The sequence below is a fragment of the Priapulus caudatus genome, unplaced genomic scaffold, assembly GCF_000485595.1.
Source record: "Priapulus caudatus unplaced genomic scaffold, Priapulus_caudatus-5.0.1 Scaffold1622, whole genome shotgun sequence".
NCBI lineage: Eukaryota > Metazoa > Priapulida > Priapulimorpha > Priapulimorphida > Priapulidae > Priapulus > Priapulus caudatus.
The window spans coordinates 16,419-29,915 of record NW_014578683.1 but is presented as its reverse complement, the minus strand read 5'-3'; the positions used below and the strand labels follow the sequence as shown (position 1 = coordinate 29,915).

General features: G+C 46.2%; 2 protein-coding genes across 6 annotated transcripts in view; one reads left to right on the top strand and one right to left on the bottom strand.

Moving 5' to 3' along the window:
• The window catches only part of LOC106817186 (D-threonine aldolase-like), a 10,674-nt gene extending 9,921 nt beyond the window's left edge, over positions 1–753 (bottom strand). For all 5 annotated transcript variants that reach the window (XM_014821847.1, XM_014821848.1, XM_014821850.1 and 2 more), the window contains exon 1: positions 331–753. In XM_014821847.1, the coding sequence (XP_014677333.1) occupies positions 331–567 (237 nt within the window). In that variant the 5' untranslated portion in view covers positions 568–753. The remainder of the gene's footprint in view (positions 1–330) is intronic.
• Positions 754–1,191: 438 nt separating this feature from the next.
• Positions 1,192–13,385, top strand: LOC106817185 (acyl-coenzyme A synthetase ACSM3, mitochondrial-like). Its single transcript, XM_014821846.1, has 16 exons — positions 1,192–1,465; positions 1,866–2,022; positions 3,000–3,097; positions 3,191–3,303; positions 3,843–3,961; positions 4,371–4,432; positions 4,794–4,848; positions 5,027–5,148; positions 5,357–5,513; positions 5,817–5,948; positions 6,534–6,608; positions 6,814–6,926; positions 11,214–11,264; positions 11,503–11,602; positions 12,003–12,125; positions 12,395–13,385. The coding sequence occupies exons 1-16, from the start codon at positions 1,335–1,337 to the stop codon at positions 12,521–12,523; spliced, it is 1,737 nt and encodes a 578-aa protein (XP_014677332.1). The 5' UTR covers positions 1,192–1,334; the 3' UTR covers positions 12,524–13,385.
• The last annotated feature ends 112 nt before the right edge of the window (positions 13,386–13,497 follow it).

The window sequence follows — 13,497 nt, the reverse complement described above, 5'->3', positions numbered from 1 at the left end:
GAGAGAGAGAGAGAGAGAGAGAGAGAGAGAGAGAGAGAGAGAGAGAGAGAGAGAGAGAGCTGTGCGTGTGTGTGAGAGAGAGAGAGAGAGAGAGAGCGAGAGAGCGAGAGAGCGAGAGAGGGCGGATGAAAGGATCCCGTCGCGCAATCATGCGTGTACGCAAGTCGCGCGATCACTGTGTGAGTGGATGTCCGGATGTGTAGCCTGGAGGCTAGGCGACCGGTTCCGGACGCGTAGCCTGGAGGCTAGGCGACCGGTTCCGGATGCGTAGCCTGGAGGCTAGGCGACCGGTTCCGGACGCGTAGCCACTGCGTATTAATTATTTATTACCTGCAATTTCGCGATTTCTGGGCATTTGTGTGCTTTACCGTGTGGCCTTAAGTTCACACGTCCAAACTTTTGCATGCTAGTTTTCATCAGTTCGAGGTTTTTGTAGAGTCCGTCCAAGTCAACGACTAAAGCTGGAGTGTAGATGTCTTGAATTTTGTCTCCAACCTTGCACGGTTTCGCACCGCTAGCTATGGAGTGCGCCATCTTGGAGAGAGTCCTCGAAATGCTCACTCGCATTCGTCCTGTGCTATTATGAAAACGTAGGTTAGTTTGTAAATCTACAGTCGGCAGTAATCGTGTGTATAATTAAGTGTATGTATACGAAATGACGAAGATATCCTAGTTTAACGACAGTAGTAGTACTACTACTAGACTAGCTACTACTGGTGGTAGTAGGCGGGGCATGTAAAAAAAACCACTGCACGCCACGAGTGGCGGCTGATTACTCAGTGACGTCATATGGCGGTCAGCTGTCAACATAGACTGGTACTCGCTCCCACCTCAATTACTCGATGGGACCAAGAGGTGGGACCGGGTACCAGTCTACTGTGAACATTCGTGTGTAGCAAGCATTCATGGTTTACATTAGACTGGTACCCGGTCGACAGTTCCACACGCTACACTAACGTCAGTGTAGCGAAGGATATATGCCGAAGTGAAGGTGGCGAACGGGTACCAGTCTACTGCGAACATTCGTGTGTAGCAAGCATTCATGGTTTACATTAGACTGGTACCCGGTCGACAGTTCCACACGCTACACTAACGTCAGTGTAGCGAAGGATATATGCCGAAGTGAAGGTGGCGAACGGGTACCAGTCTAGGTCTACATGCCTGCATTTGTTTACAGCAAAGTTTCACGGTACTTCGTTTTTTATCTGTCAGAGTGTCTCTCCAAATATATAGGTAGTGGCCATTATCTGAGGTCATAGTGTTTTAAGTTGATATAGGCCTGTCCTCAACGCTCTTGATTATAACTTACACTACAGGCAGAACTAGTTCATATCATGGCACTTTCTACTCGGAGATTTGCACCGAGATTTTTGCGCAGACTTTGTGGAAACGGTTACGGATTATCTAACACACGATGCACCAATCCTATGATCTTCAAGCAATTTCACGCTACTCCACTTCCCAGGTATGTTGGGATGCATATTGGTACAGTCTATAGTTTGCAACAAGGTATATATACCTTGATGGGAATATAAGAACAGGGACGATCACACTCTCGAGTCTATACACATCTCTAAATCCTTTACCATATCCTCCTCTTCCTCCTCTGTCTTCTCGCTTTCCTCAACCCTCTCCCACTCCTCTATCTTGAGTCTCCCCCCTTCTCCACATTCTTCCTTTTAAATTTTATCTTCTCCCCACCTTGTACCTTTTCCAAGTATTGTATGTACCCTTGCCCCTAGTTCTTGTACCTTCTCCCTTCTTGTACCTTCTCTCCCTCTGTAAGTTCACCCCTTCTGTACTTTGGCTTAATTCTCTCTCTCTCTAAAAGGTAATCATGGAATAGATGTGAAAAATCTTTTCAGGAAGTGTCTGTTGGTGTTAACAAGGAGCCTGTGTGTGGCGCCATCCAATGTCGGGTTTCATGACTACGAGCTTGAAAGACGGACATTCAAGATAGATGTGCCGCACAAGTTCAATTTTGTCAGAGATGTCATTGAGAAATGGGCAGAAAAGGAAGAGGTAATCTCCATGCCCGGCCCCCCCCCCACTCCGAGGTCGGAGGGACCGCATGCGCGTTCCCAAAATCTCCGGTAAAGGGGTATTTTTCGCGCGACAAAATCCGGCCCAAGAATTGTAAAAAAAAGGGGGTGTATTTTACTTTTCACCTGGAGATTTCTTTAAAAAGGGGGTGTTTTTCCTCTCTTTTTCATCTTGAATATCATAGAAAACTTTATCAAATTCCGGGATCAAATTCCTGAAATTCCTGCTAGTTTTGAAAGCTCATTCAGGATTATTTAATTTTGAAATGTAAAAATATTGCCACCTAGTTCCCCTCGATTACTGAACTCTACACTACATAGTGTAGAGTGGTTCGACAGTTCCACACGCTACACTAACGTCACTACGGTTGGAATGAGAGCTAACCTGAGATAGGGGTACATTGAGCAGTGTTCCGGATTTAGGGGGGTCTCCAAGGCAGGAAAAACCCGCAAAAAGCCCGCGAAAGGGGGGTTCAGACATTTTTGCAGTCCTGAGATAGGGGGGTGCTTTCAAAGGGAGGGAATGAGCATATGCGTACCCTAAATAACACTGAGTGGAGGGGCCGGGTCTCCATGCATGTTAGATAGGGGATTGCCCTCTCAATTATTCATCTAGTATAATATCAGGAGTAAATGAAGACGAATTATACATTTGACTTTATTCACTTTATTCACATACAATGTTCCATTAGCACATATAGTGGTTCATAACATTAGCTACTATGTAAGAACTATTCATACCAGTGTTTACATTGCTGTGATCAATCAATGCTGCAATCAGATAGTTGTGAAAAGTGATGTTTTATTTTATTGATTAGATTATGGAATCTGCATGTAGAGATCGAGTCATTAATCGCTCAGTATTCGCTTATTGAATGTATCACCAAGTTACTATATAGCAACCTCATGCCAATGGCAATATGCCTGCTAAACATTGCCAACCGATTTCTGATCTAGTCTGGGGAGAGGAAGCCCCTTCCGGCTCTCTGGTTCATCGAGACTTCAGGACGAGAACACAAGTGGAGCTACGGCGACCTAGCGCAGAAAGCAAAACGGTAAAAATACGAAAAATTTAAAGCACAAGAGACAACGAATGTTACGAATTACAAAAGAAACCTCATCTGATTGGTCGATTGTCGCGTTTCCAGTGGCGCCACCGCGCTTGAGACGGGGGCCGGACTGGCTAGGGGCGATCGAACGCTCATCATCATGCCAAAGATGCCGGAATGGTGGCTGATATACATGGCATGTGTCCGCTCAGGTGAGACTCTCTGATACGCACGACCTTCGACGCGGCTCTACGCATAATTCCACGGGCCGTATATGTCGTCAAGAGCTAATAATACCTTCTTTTATTATGGGTGTTAGTAGCTTGGGTGTTGGGTATCATTAGCTATTGATATATCGTTACACATCTACTTGTGGAAGTTGTTTACACGTGTTGGGTTTTGTCGGTCATTTAGAAGGGTGTAAATTCCTAAATGGAATAGACCACTGCATCTCACATACAACGAATCAACATTGGGGATCCTTTAGTACTCTGAGAGCGCGCTATGTGCATGAGTAATGTCATCTTCCAGCCACTTCAAGTGCACTGTTGCACATTTCACACATCGTGCGAGGCGGCGCAGCGAGATAGACGTGACGCGATCGCATCCGTCCGTCCGCCAGTATCCGCTCCCTCAGCCTGGACCCTCGCCACGATCCCCGCCTCGGTCTGATCCTAGGTGGCGCCAGCATGCGTTCGGTGTCCGACGGTCGCCACGGTCATTGATCTGTGTCGCGCGCGTGCGTTTGCAGGCATCGTGCTGTGTCCGGGAACGACCTTGCTGCGACCTGCAGACATTGAACATCGCCTCCAGGTGTCAGCAGCAGTCGCCATCATTGCCGGCGAGGACGTCGCCGACACTGTAGACCAGGTCAGAGTGCGGGCGTGATGCAGCGCCATCTATTGGCATTAGCGTGAACAAAGCTATACATTACTATATAGAATATGTATATGTATCCATCTTTATCATTCAATCAAGAACATATATTGTATACAATAGTATACATATAAATGTATATATTGTATACAGAATGAACGTATGTACGTACGTTTTGCAGTGAACCTGATCGTGTTGTGATTGTGTAAAATGTGTTTTCAATACATAACTGCATGCATGAATGCTGCTTGCTTGTATTTGCATGTATTTCTAACCCAGACAAAAACGAGTGTCAACCGGTTACAGGGAATTAAGGTTGTGTTTTTCGTGTTGAATATAATATTATTTGATATAGAATGTAACTTGTAATATATGTCCGATGTAACTTTGTGTTGTTGTTCAGGTTGCCAAGACATGTCCGAATCTGAAAACTAAAATTGTTGTCGGCAAGAACGAGGTTTCAAGGTAAGTTGTTTTCATATTTTCATCTAACATTTATTACTTATTTTTTATATTTCGTAAGGTTACTATAGGAATGTTTTTTATGTAATTTTTTTCTGCCTTTTCTTCATGCAATGACCTCTATGTTTGCATGTGATCATCATGCTATGTTTGCATGTGATCATCATGCTATGTTTGCATGTGATCATCATGCTATGTTTGCATGTGATCATCATGCTATGTTTGCATGTGATCATCATGCTATGCGTTGCATCACAATATCAGTGATGATTAACATAACTAATTATTAAGTCTTCCCAGGTTGATTTAGTATGCATACACTAACCACGAATATTCAGATGGCTTATGTTTGAATTTATTTTAGAAATGGCTGGCTTGACTTCAAAAAATTGTATAACAATGCATCCGATGAGCATGAGGTATATTTACATCGTCTGTTTTTCTCATTATATTATTCTAGCATGAAATGCATGATATCGAATTTGCAAGCAGCATGAACACAACGCTGTAGAATATAGTGAAATTCTTGGAAGACGACAAAAGTGCTTCAATAATTGCTTTGTCACAGATGTGAGAGTGTTGTTGGTTATTTTGCAGTGTGCCGATACACTGGCAACAGATGCCATGAACATATTTTTCACGAGCGGTACCACCGGTCATCCTAAGATGACCTTACACACCCAGGCTAGCTATGGTCTAGGCCACCTCATCACCGGAAGGTGCAGTAATTAAAGCGACACTCGTGCATTGTGACATTTTAAATGTAATTTTATATTTTCGTATTCGTAATCATCAACAAGAGACTAATTCCGTTACTTTGCTTAATTAAATATTGCAATATTGCCGATAGGTTTGTGTTATCGGACATATGTTTGTGTTATCACTGTATGTGCGTTATTCATGCATCTCCTGCGCTTTCTCCGGCAGACACTGGTTGGATCTGTCGGATCGTGATGTTCTGTGGGCGCTCTCGGACACCGGATGGGCGAAGTCTGCTTACAGTAATGTATTTGCTCCGTGGCTGCAGGGAGCCTGCGCGTTCATACATGAAATGCCGAAGTTCGACAGTAAACAGACACTAAACGTAAGCTGATAGCGAGATTGTGTTACAGCGTACTGACACTGTTACAGAGACTGTTGGATTTACCTTTGTAGAAATAGCTCGTCTCATTTCATGACAACACTAGCGATTGCGATATCGTGTATGGCGTTTGTGTGTGGCATGTACAAGTGCACCGTTTTCACATGATTTTGACATTCGTCACATTCTCAGTGACTATAGTCAAGAATAAATGCGGCTAGTACTAGTAGAAGATCACGTATCTTGAGAGGCAATGGCTAACCACGTACCCAGACCCCGCTCCCTCCCGTCGTTCTTTCCTCACAGGTGCTGCTTCAGTATCCAGTGACAGTGTTCTGTGCGCCACCTACTGGCTACCGCATGATGGTACTGGACCACGACTTATCGGGCATAAAACACGCAGCCGTTAGACACTGTGTGAGCGCGGGCGAACCCCTGGTGAGTCGTGAGGCGGCGTGAGCGCGGGCGAGCCCCTGGTGAGTCGTGAGGCGGCGTGAGCGCGGGCGAGCCCCTGGTGAGTCGCGAGGCGGCGTGCGTAAGAATACGTCATATATATGTACGACACCTATTGTTAAGATGTTCACTTGTTCATTGCGGAATATAGCATAGAAGATTAAGCTATACTTCAGTGTTTATTGTTCATGAGTACACACATACAAACAACAGATGTTGTAACAGTGTGGATGAGGCTCGGAAGGTATCAGGGGGGGGGGGGTGAGAGTTGATGTACCGCGGTGTGTGAAAATGTGGAGGATAACAAGTTTGAAAGAGGCGTGGTCCGAGAATAGTTCCATTTTTACCTCTACGATGGCGGGCACGAGCAAGTTCGCGGGCGCGCGAGCAGAGCGTATATAAAGTTGAGCGAATATTTACGTATCGTATTGTTTTTGGAGTTTTTGCAGTACCGTAATAGTTGTTGATTTTTTTAGCTCTCTTTTCCACAATTTCTATTTATCTACAGCTATTTGTTTCTGCAGTAAATGTAGCCAATTGATTTAATAGTTCTGATTAAATTCGCCACAGAATCCAGAGGTGATAGAGAAGTGGAAGGAACAGACAGGTCACACCATCAGGGAGGGATACGGACAAACCGAAACAGTGAGTTTTACTTTCAACCCTAACCCAGCTATTTAAGAATATCTCTTTTACATTTTAACTTCTAGTGTGTTGATCACCCTTACTATTACCTGCCCAAAAAAAAATTAATATCGAAATATATAATAGTAAATATAAATATGTAGATAGAATAATTCTATATAATATAATAATGTAGAATTACAATTAAAAAATTAACATCTTGCAGACTCTTCTAGCTGGAACGTATCGATGCATTCCCGCGAAGGCTGGTTCGATGGGGAAACCTGCTCCTGGTTATGACCTACAGGTTCGTGAAGCTGCCACACCAGCATGTTCAACGTGAGATATCAGCTGTAAACGTGACGTCAGCTGTAAACGTGACGTCAGCTGTAAACGTGACGTCAGCTGTAAACGTGACGTCAGCTGTAAACGCGTGACGTCAGCTGTAAACGCGTGAGCGTAGCTCGTCAAACGCGTAGACGTCAGCTGTAAACGCGTGACGTCAAGCTGTAAATTCGTGACGTCCAGCTTAGTGCATTGTGCATAGTGCATAGTGGCAGTAAAACGTGAGCGTCAGCTGTAAACGTGATGTCAGCCTGTAAACGTGACTGTCAGCGTGTAAGAGCGCGTGACTTGCAGCTCGTAAACGTGTGACGTCAGCACTGTAAAGCGTGACGTCCAGCTGTAAACGTGAGCGTATCAGCGTGTGAAACGGTGATGTCAGCTGTTAAACAGTTGACGGTCAGCTGTTAAACCGGTGCACGTCAGCTATGTAATACGTGACGTCAGCTGTAACGTGAAGGCAGCTGTTGAAACGTCGACACGTTCAGATGTAAACGTGAACGTCAGCTGTATAACGTCGACGTCAGTATATCTGTCGTGACGTCAGCTGTAAAGACGCGTTCGACGTCAGCTTAAACGCGCTGACGTCAGCTTGCAAAACGCGTGACGTCAGCTGTAAACGTGACGTCAGCTGTAAACGTGATCGTCAGCTGTAAACGCGTGACGTCAGCTGTACACGTGACGTCAGCTGTAAACGGTGACGTCTAGCTGTAAACACGCGTGCAGGTGACGTCAGCTTGTAAACAGCGTGAGCGTACTATGTAACACGTGAGCGTCCAGCTGTAATAACGCGTGACGTCAGCTGTAAACGCGTGACGTCAGCTGTAGAGACTGCGAACGTCAAGCTGTAAACGCGTTGACGTCGGCGGGTAAACGTGACGGTCAGCTGTACAACGATGACGTCAGTGTAAGACGTGATCGTCAGCGTGTTAAACGACGTGCCGTCAGCTGTAAACGCGCTGACGTCACAGCTGTAAACGCGTGACGTCAGCTGTAAACTGAGTGAGCGTCAGCTGTAAACAGCGTGACGTCAGCTGTAAAACGCGTGACGTCAGCTGTAAACAGTCGACGTCAAGTTGCTGTTAAACGCGATGAGCGTTGCAGGCTGTAAACGGGGACGTCAGACTGTAAAAGCGTGAGCGTCAGGGCTGTAAAGCGCTGACAATCATCTGTAAACGTGACGTCAAGCTGTATCGCTGTGCATGCACACCTTTGATAAAGTATGCTGTGAAATCTGCGTGTAAGAAAAATAATTTGCGAAAAACTGATAAATAAAAAGATGCGAGTTAAATAGTAATCACGATAAGGTAAGTAAGTGGGTATGCAACACCAGATGCGTAGCAGCTGTGTAACAGAGGGTGTGTAGAAGTGCACCCGTACTTAAAGTACAAATGAATGTTGGTCAGGCACCACTAAAATTGCACTTCAAAGTAACGTGCAAAAGTCGCATGATTTCGAGCAGGGTACTGTAATTTATGTAGTGAGCGACAATATGAATATATGTTGTCAACGTCAGGCAGAAGAGTTTCGTGCGTACGCCGTATAAATGCCTCGATATCAGTATCTGGTTGGTAAGCGACTAATCGCTACATCTTACCCGCGTTGTTTCCTTCTGCGATAGATCGTGATGAGGAAAGGAGGGTGCCGGCCGAATCGTAGAAGGAGACATCGGTGCTCAGGAGTGATAACACCACACGCTATCCTGTCGGCTTGTTCATGTGACTACGTGGTACGTACAATGCGTGCATGTGTGTGTGTGGCGTGTGCGTGTGGGCGCTGTGGGTGCGTGTGCGTGCATAATGTACATACACGTGTGCGTACATGCATGGCATGTGTTGCGTGCGTACGTGTATGCGCATGCATGCATGCGTATGTACATGTAATGGCGGTGCATGCGTGGCGTATGGTACATGTAGCGCGTGTGTGCGTGGCATGCTGTGCGTATGTAGCATGTATGTGGTGTGTGGCGGTGAGCATACATGCGTATGTACAGTGTTTGCGTGGGCTATGCGGTACGTGATGGTCATGAGTATGTCAGGTGTGTGTGCACGTGACAATCGTCGGGCTGTTAATGTAGTAGCTGTATGACGTGTAGGATGCGTGCAATGCATGCCACGATATAGTATGCACTAGTATGCGTGCTGGTTGCGCATAGTTGCATGCGTGGCGCAGTATTGGTAATGTATAGTGCGTATGTGCGCTGAGGTCATGTCTGACGTGTCAATATTGTACGATGTATCGCAATTGTATGGTCGTGCGATCGCAATGCATATGTGTAGCATATGTATGGCGTGTGTGTCGTCGCATAGCCTGCGTATGTACATGTATGCGTGTGTGTGGGGCACTGCAATAGTGCGTATGTACTATTGTAATGCGTGTGTGCGTGCATTGAGGTTACATGTGAGCGCGGTGTGTGCGTGCCAAGCGGCAAATGTACATGTATAGCTGTGTGTGTGCTGCACATGCATGCCTATGTACATTGAGTGGTATGGCGTGTGTGGCGCACATAATGTAATGTATGTCCGGTGTGTGTGGTCAGCATAGCGTGGCGTATGTTACAATGTATGCTATGTGTGCGTGCGAGGTGCCACTGCGATATGTAAGGCCTACATGTTATGCATGCGTGTGTGCGTCATGCATGCGATATTACATTGTCACTGCGTGTGTACGTGCATGCGTGTCGTATGGTACATGTATGCGTGATGTGGCGTCCATGCATGCGTATTGTAGGAGGCGTATGACGTGTGTGGCGTGCATGCATGCGTATGTTAACATGTGTAGTGCGTCGATGTGCGTGCATTGCATGCGTATGTACATGTATGCGATGTGTGCGGCATGCGTGCGTATGTACATGTATGCGTGTGTGCGGGCATTGCGCGTGCGTATGCACCATGTATACGTGATGTGCGTGCATGCGTGCGTATGTACAATTATGCGTGTGTGTGTGCATGCGTGCGGTATTGTAGCTGACTATATGCGTGTGTGGTCGTGGGCATGCCGATGCGTATGTACATGTATGCGTGTGTGCGTGCATGAGCAGGTGGTCAATGTACAGTGTATGCGGTGTGCTGGCATGCGTGCGTATGTACAAGTATGCGTGTGTGTGCTTGCATGCACGTGCGTATGAGCATGTATGCGTGTGTTGCGTTGCATGCGTGGGTAATAGTACATGTATGGCGTGTGGCGTGCAGTGCGTGCCGTAATGTACATCGTATGGCGATGGTGCGGCATTGCGTGCGGGGGGGAGGGGGAGGGGGAGGCGAGTAGGGGGCGAGGGGGGGGGGGGGGGGGGGGGGGGAGGGGGGCGGGACTAGCGGGGCGGGGGGGGGAGTGTGGGGGGAGTAGAGTGGATGAGTGGAAGAGTTAACCAGCTACTAGCGTGGCTAGATTGTGCAAGAGCCAAAAGAGAGCATGTGCAGTCTGTGCGTGAGTGCATGTCTACTGTCTCGTACAATCTTATGACATCGTGCATCTCTCTGCACTGCCGTAGATGAAAGAGCGGTGCGAACATCTCGTGCGAGCAGATATTCGGGCGCGTGCGCGAGGGAAGATATGCACTCTTATGTTTTCGCGCACGCAGGACGTAGGATCGCCAGCTAGGAGGAGGCGGACGGCGCATGCGTATCGTGGCGATTACTTTCCTGACGGAGCGACGCCCGCACTTATAATCGTAGCGAAGGACGAGGCTTACGATTTTGGCATTGTCAGCCGATCTGATGAACGTCATCCTCAGCGCATGGTGAGCGCGCTCCACACGATCTACTCCGTTCTCCGTTACTACTCTCCGTCGCTATACGTTGCATCTCTCTACATCCTCGCACTCTGCATAGCTGTCGCATCTCTCACTCTCTTCGTCTCATACTCTCGTCACTCTCTCTTACTCTGCTCTCTCTTCGTCTCTCTCAGTGTCTCATGTTTCTAGTCTTCGCTCTGATCTCTGTATCTCGGTGCATCTCTGTCATGTCTGCACTGAGTGCTCGTCGAGTCCTACGTTGTCCATGTCTCTCTCTCTCTAGTCTCTGCTACTCATGCTGCTTGCCACTCTCTCTCTCTCTCTTCTGCTGTCACATCGTGTCATCTGCTCTAACTCGTTCTGTGCACTAGTTGCTGAGTCTCTCTCTCTAATCCGTCTCCCATAGTCTCTCTCGTACTATCGTGCATCTTCTCTCAATCTCTCGCATTACATTCTCTCCCTCTCTCCCTCTCTCCCTCTCTCTCTCTCGCTCCCTCCTGCATGCATGTCCGTGTCCGCAGCAATACTCCCGGGGAGTTCTACTAAATGTTACGAGGAGGTTATGAGATGATAATTCTCAGTGGATTCACAAGTTTCTACAGGTAAGGGGTAAGGGTAAGGGTAAGGGTAAGGGTTTTTTCAGCTCCTAGGACCATTCTCGAGAACGTCCCTTAAAAATCGAATTTCCAAATAAGGGTGTCGGCCCGTCGATCGCCAATTTTTTAATAACTGATTCGCGATCATTAGCGAGATGAGTGTTTCCCACCACCTAATGAGCTAACGACCTAATGGGCTAACGACCTAACGAGCTAACGAGTTAATGAGTCGTTGTTGTTGCAGTTACCGCATCGGTCCGTTTGAGGTGGAGAGCGCTCTGATCGAACACCCGGCCGTGGCGGAGTCTGCAGTCATCAGCAGCCCCGATCCCGTTCGCGGCGAGGTAACGATGCACAGCATCCGTCCCTGCGAGGGCTTCCCGATTCATCGTCCGCGAGGGGGGGATGCTATTTCAATTTATATATTATGTATTATGTTTTTTAAACTTGGTGTTATTTTGGCTTGGTTTTTTTAGCATTGTGTTATTTTAATTTGGTGTTTTTTAACTTGGTGTTATTTTAACTTGGTGTTATTTTCACTTAGTGTTTTTTTGAACTTGGTGTTATTCTGACTTGGTTTCTTTTAACTTGGTGTTACTTTGACTTGGTTTTCTTTTAACACGGTTTTTTTTTAACTTGGTAGATTTTTTAACTTGGTTTCATTTTAACTTGGTGTTATTTTTTGGTGTTCTTGGAACTCGGTGTAGCCTGTAGAGAGGTAATCGTGTGCTGGCTGCTGTGCAGGTTGTAAAGGCTGTGATTGTACTGACGGATGAAAACAAGGATTATGCCGATAAGGACGCTCTCATTAAAGAGATACAGGACCACGTCAAGGAAGTTACGGCTCCCTACAAGTACCCACGGAAAGTAAGTTATGAAGTTAGCTAGTGAAACATATTCAGCTCCTATCACCCCACCCTTTCTTTCCTTTCTTCCTTTCCTTTTCCTCCTTTTTTTCATTCCTTTGTTTTTTAGTTTCCTGTGCTCGTGCAATCGTTTGCTTAACTGTTTACAGCCTCACGCTCCGTGCATTTGTGTGCAAGTCAGTCTCTTAATTCATTCTCGAGTGACTTTTCTTTCCTATCTTCTCCATCTGTAAGTGTCGTGCGCGCTGAGTTTAAACATTTTGCCACCAGGTGGAGTTTGTGGAGCAGCTTCCTAAGACGATCAGCGGCAAGATACGGAGGGTGGAGTTGCGTGACAAGGAGTGGGGGCGTGTGAAAGAGGAGGAAAGTGAGGAGGACCTGAGTGCTGGCAACAAGTGAACAGACACACACCGACTCTGCCTGCACCGATGAATCGCAAGTTTTTTCTAGATTCATGGCATTTGTTTCTAAGCAGAGAGATTGTTTTTCTCTATGCAGTATTTTGCTGCCATGGTGGCATTTGTTGCTAAGCAGAGCGATTGTTTCTCTGTATGCAGTATTCTGCTGTCATGGTATTTGTTGCTAAGCAGAGCAATTGCTTCTCTCTGTGCAGTATTCTGCCATGGTGGTATTTTTACCGCTCTGCTGCACAGCTGCATTTTGGATATTAGACCATCACGTTTGGTGTTGTTTTTTAAACAAGCCTTTATATTTGCTATGTTATGTCTTTGTTATGTAGTTTCACTTGCCAGGTTATATTGTCATTATGTGATGTAGAGGGTATATATTTAGCTTTCATAGAGGGTACACTATCTGCGAGATATCTGATGTGCAGCTAGGACTTTCCGTCTGTTCCTAATGTCGTCAGTGGTCGGGTGTGTTGTTTTTTCAACGTGACATCCGTCCTTTTTGTACTTTTGCTAAACATCACTACATGCCTTTTCCTAGTTGTCTGTAATGACATTTCGCATGATGTAATGATTCTTGGTGTTGGATGAGGCAAGGCTATAAATGTAAGGACAGTGCCAAGCGTGTTAGAACGATACATTTTGACACATGTCTATTTCATGGTCAACAGTTCGCAATGCTTGTCTAGTTCAGGTTAGTACACGATGTAAGTGTAGTTTAGGTTAGTGTGTGATGCAAGTGTAGTTTAGGTTAGTGTGTGATGCAAGTGTAGTATAGGTTAGTGTGGCTGAAGGGGTCGTTGTCGTATCAGGTACTACATATATGTACCCGAGGTACATATATGTATACCAAGAGTAGATAATAACACATTGTTAACACATGTGTTATTATCTACTCTAGATGTATACACAAAGTGTACCAGACTTGTACTACAGAAGTGTACCCTAACCCTAACCCTAACCCTA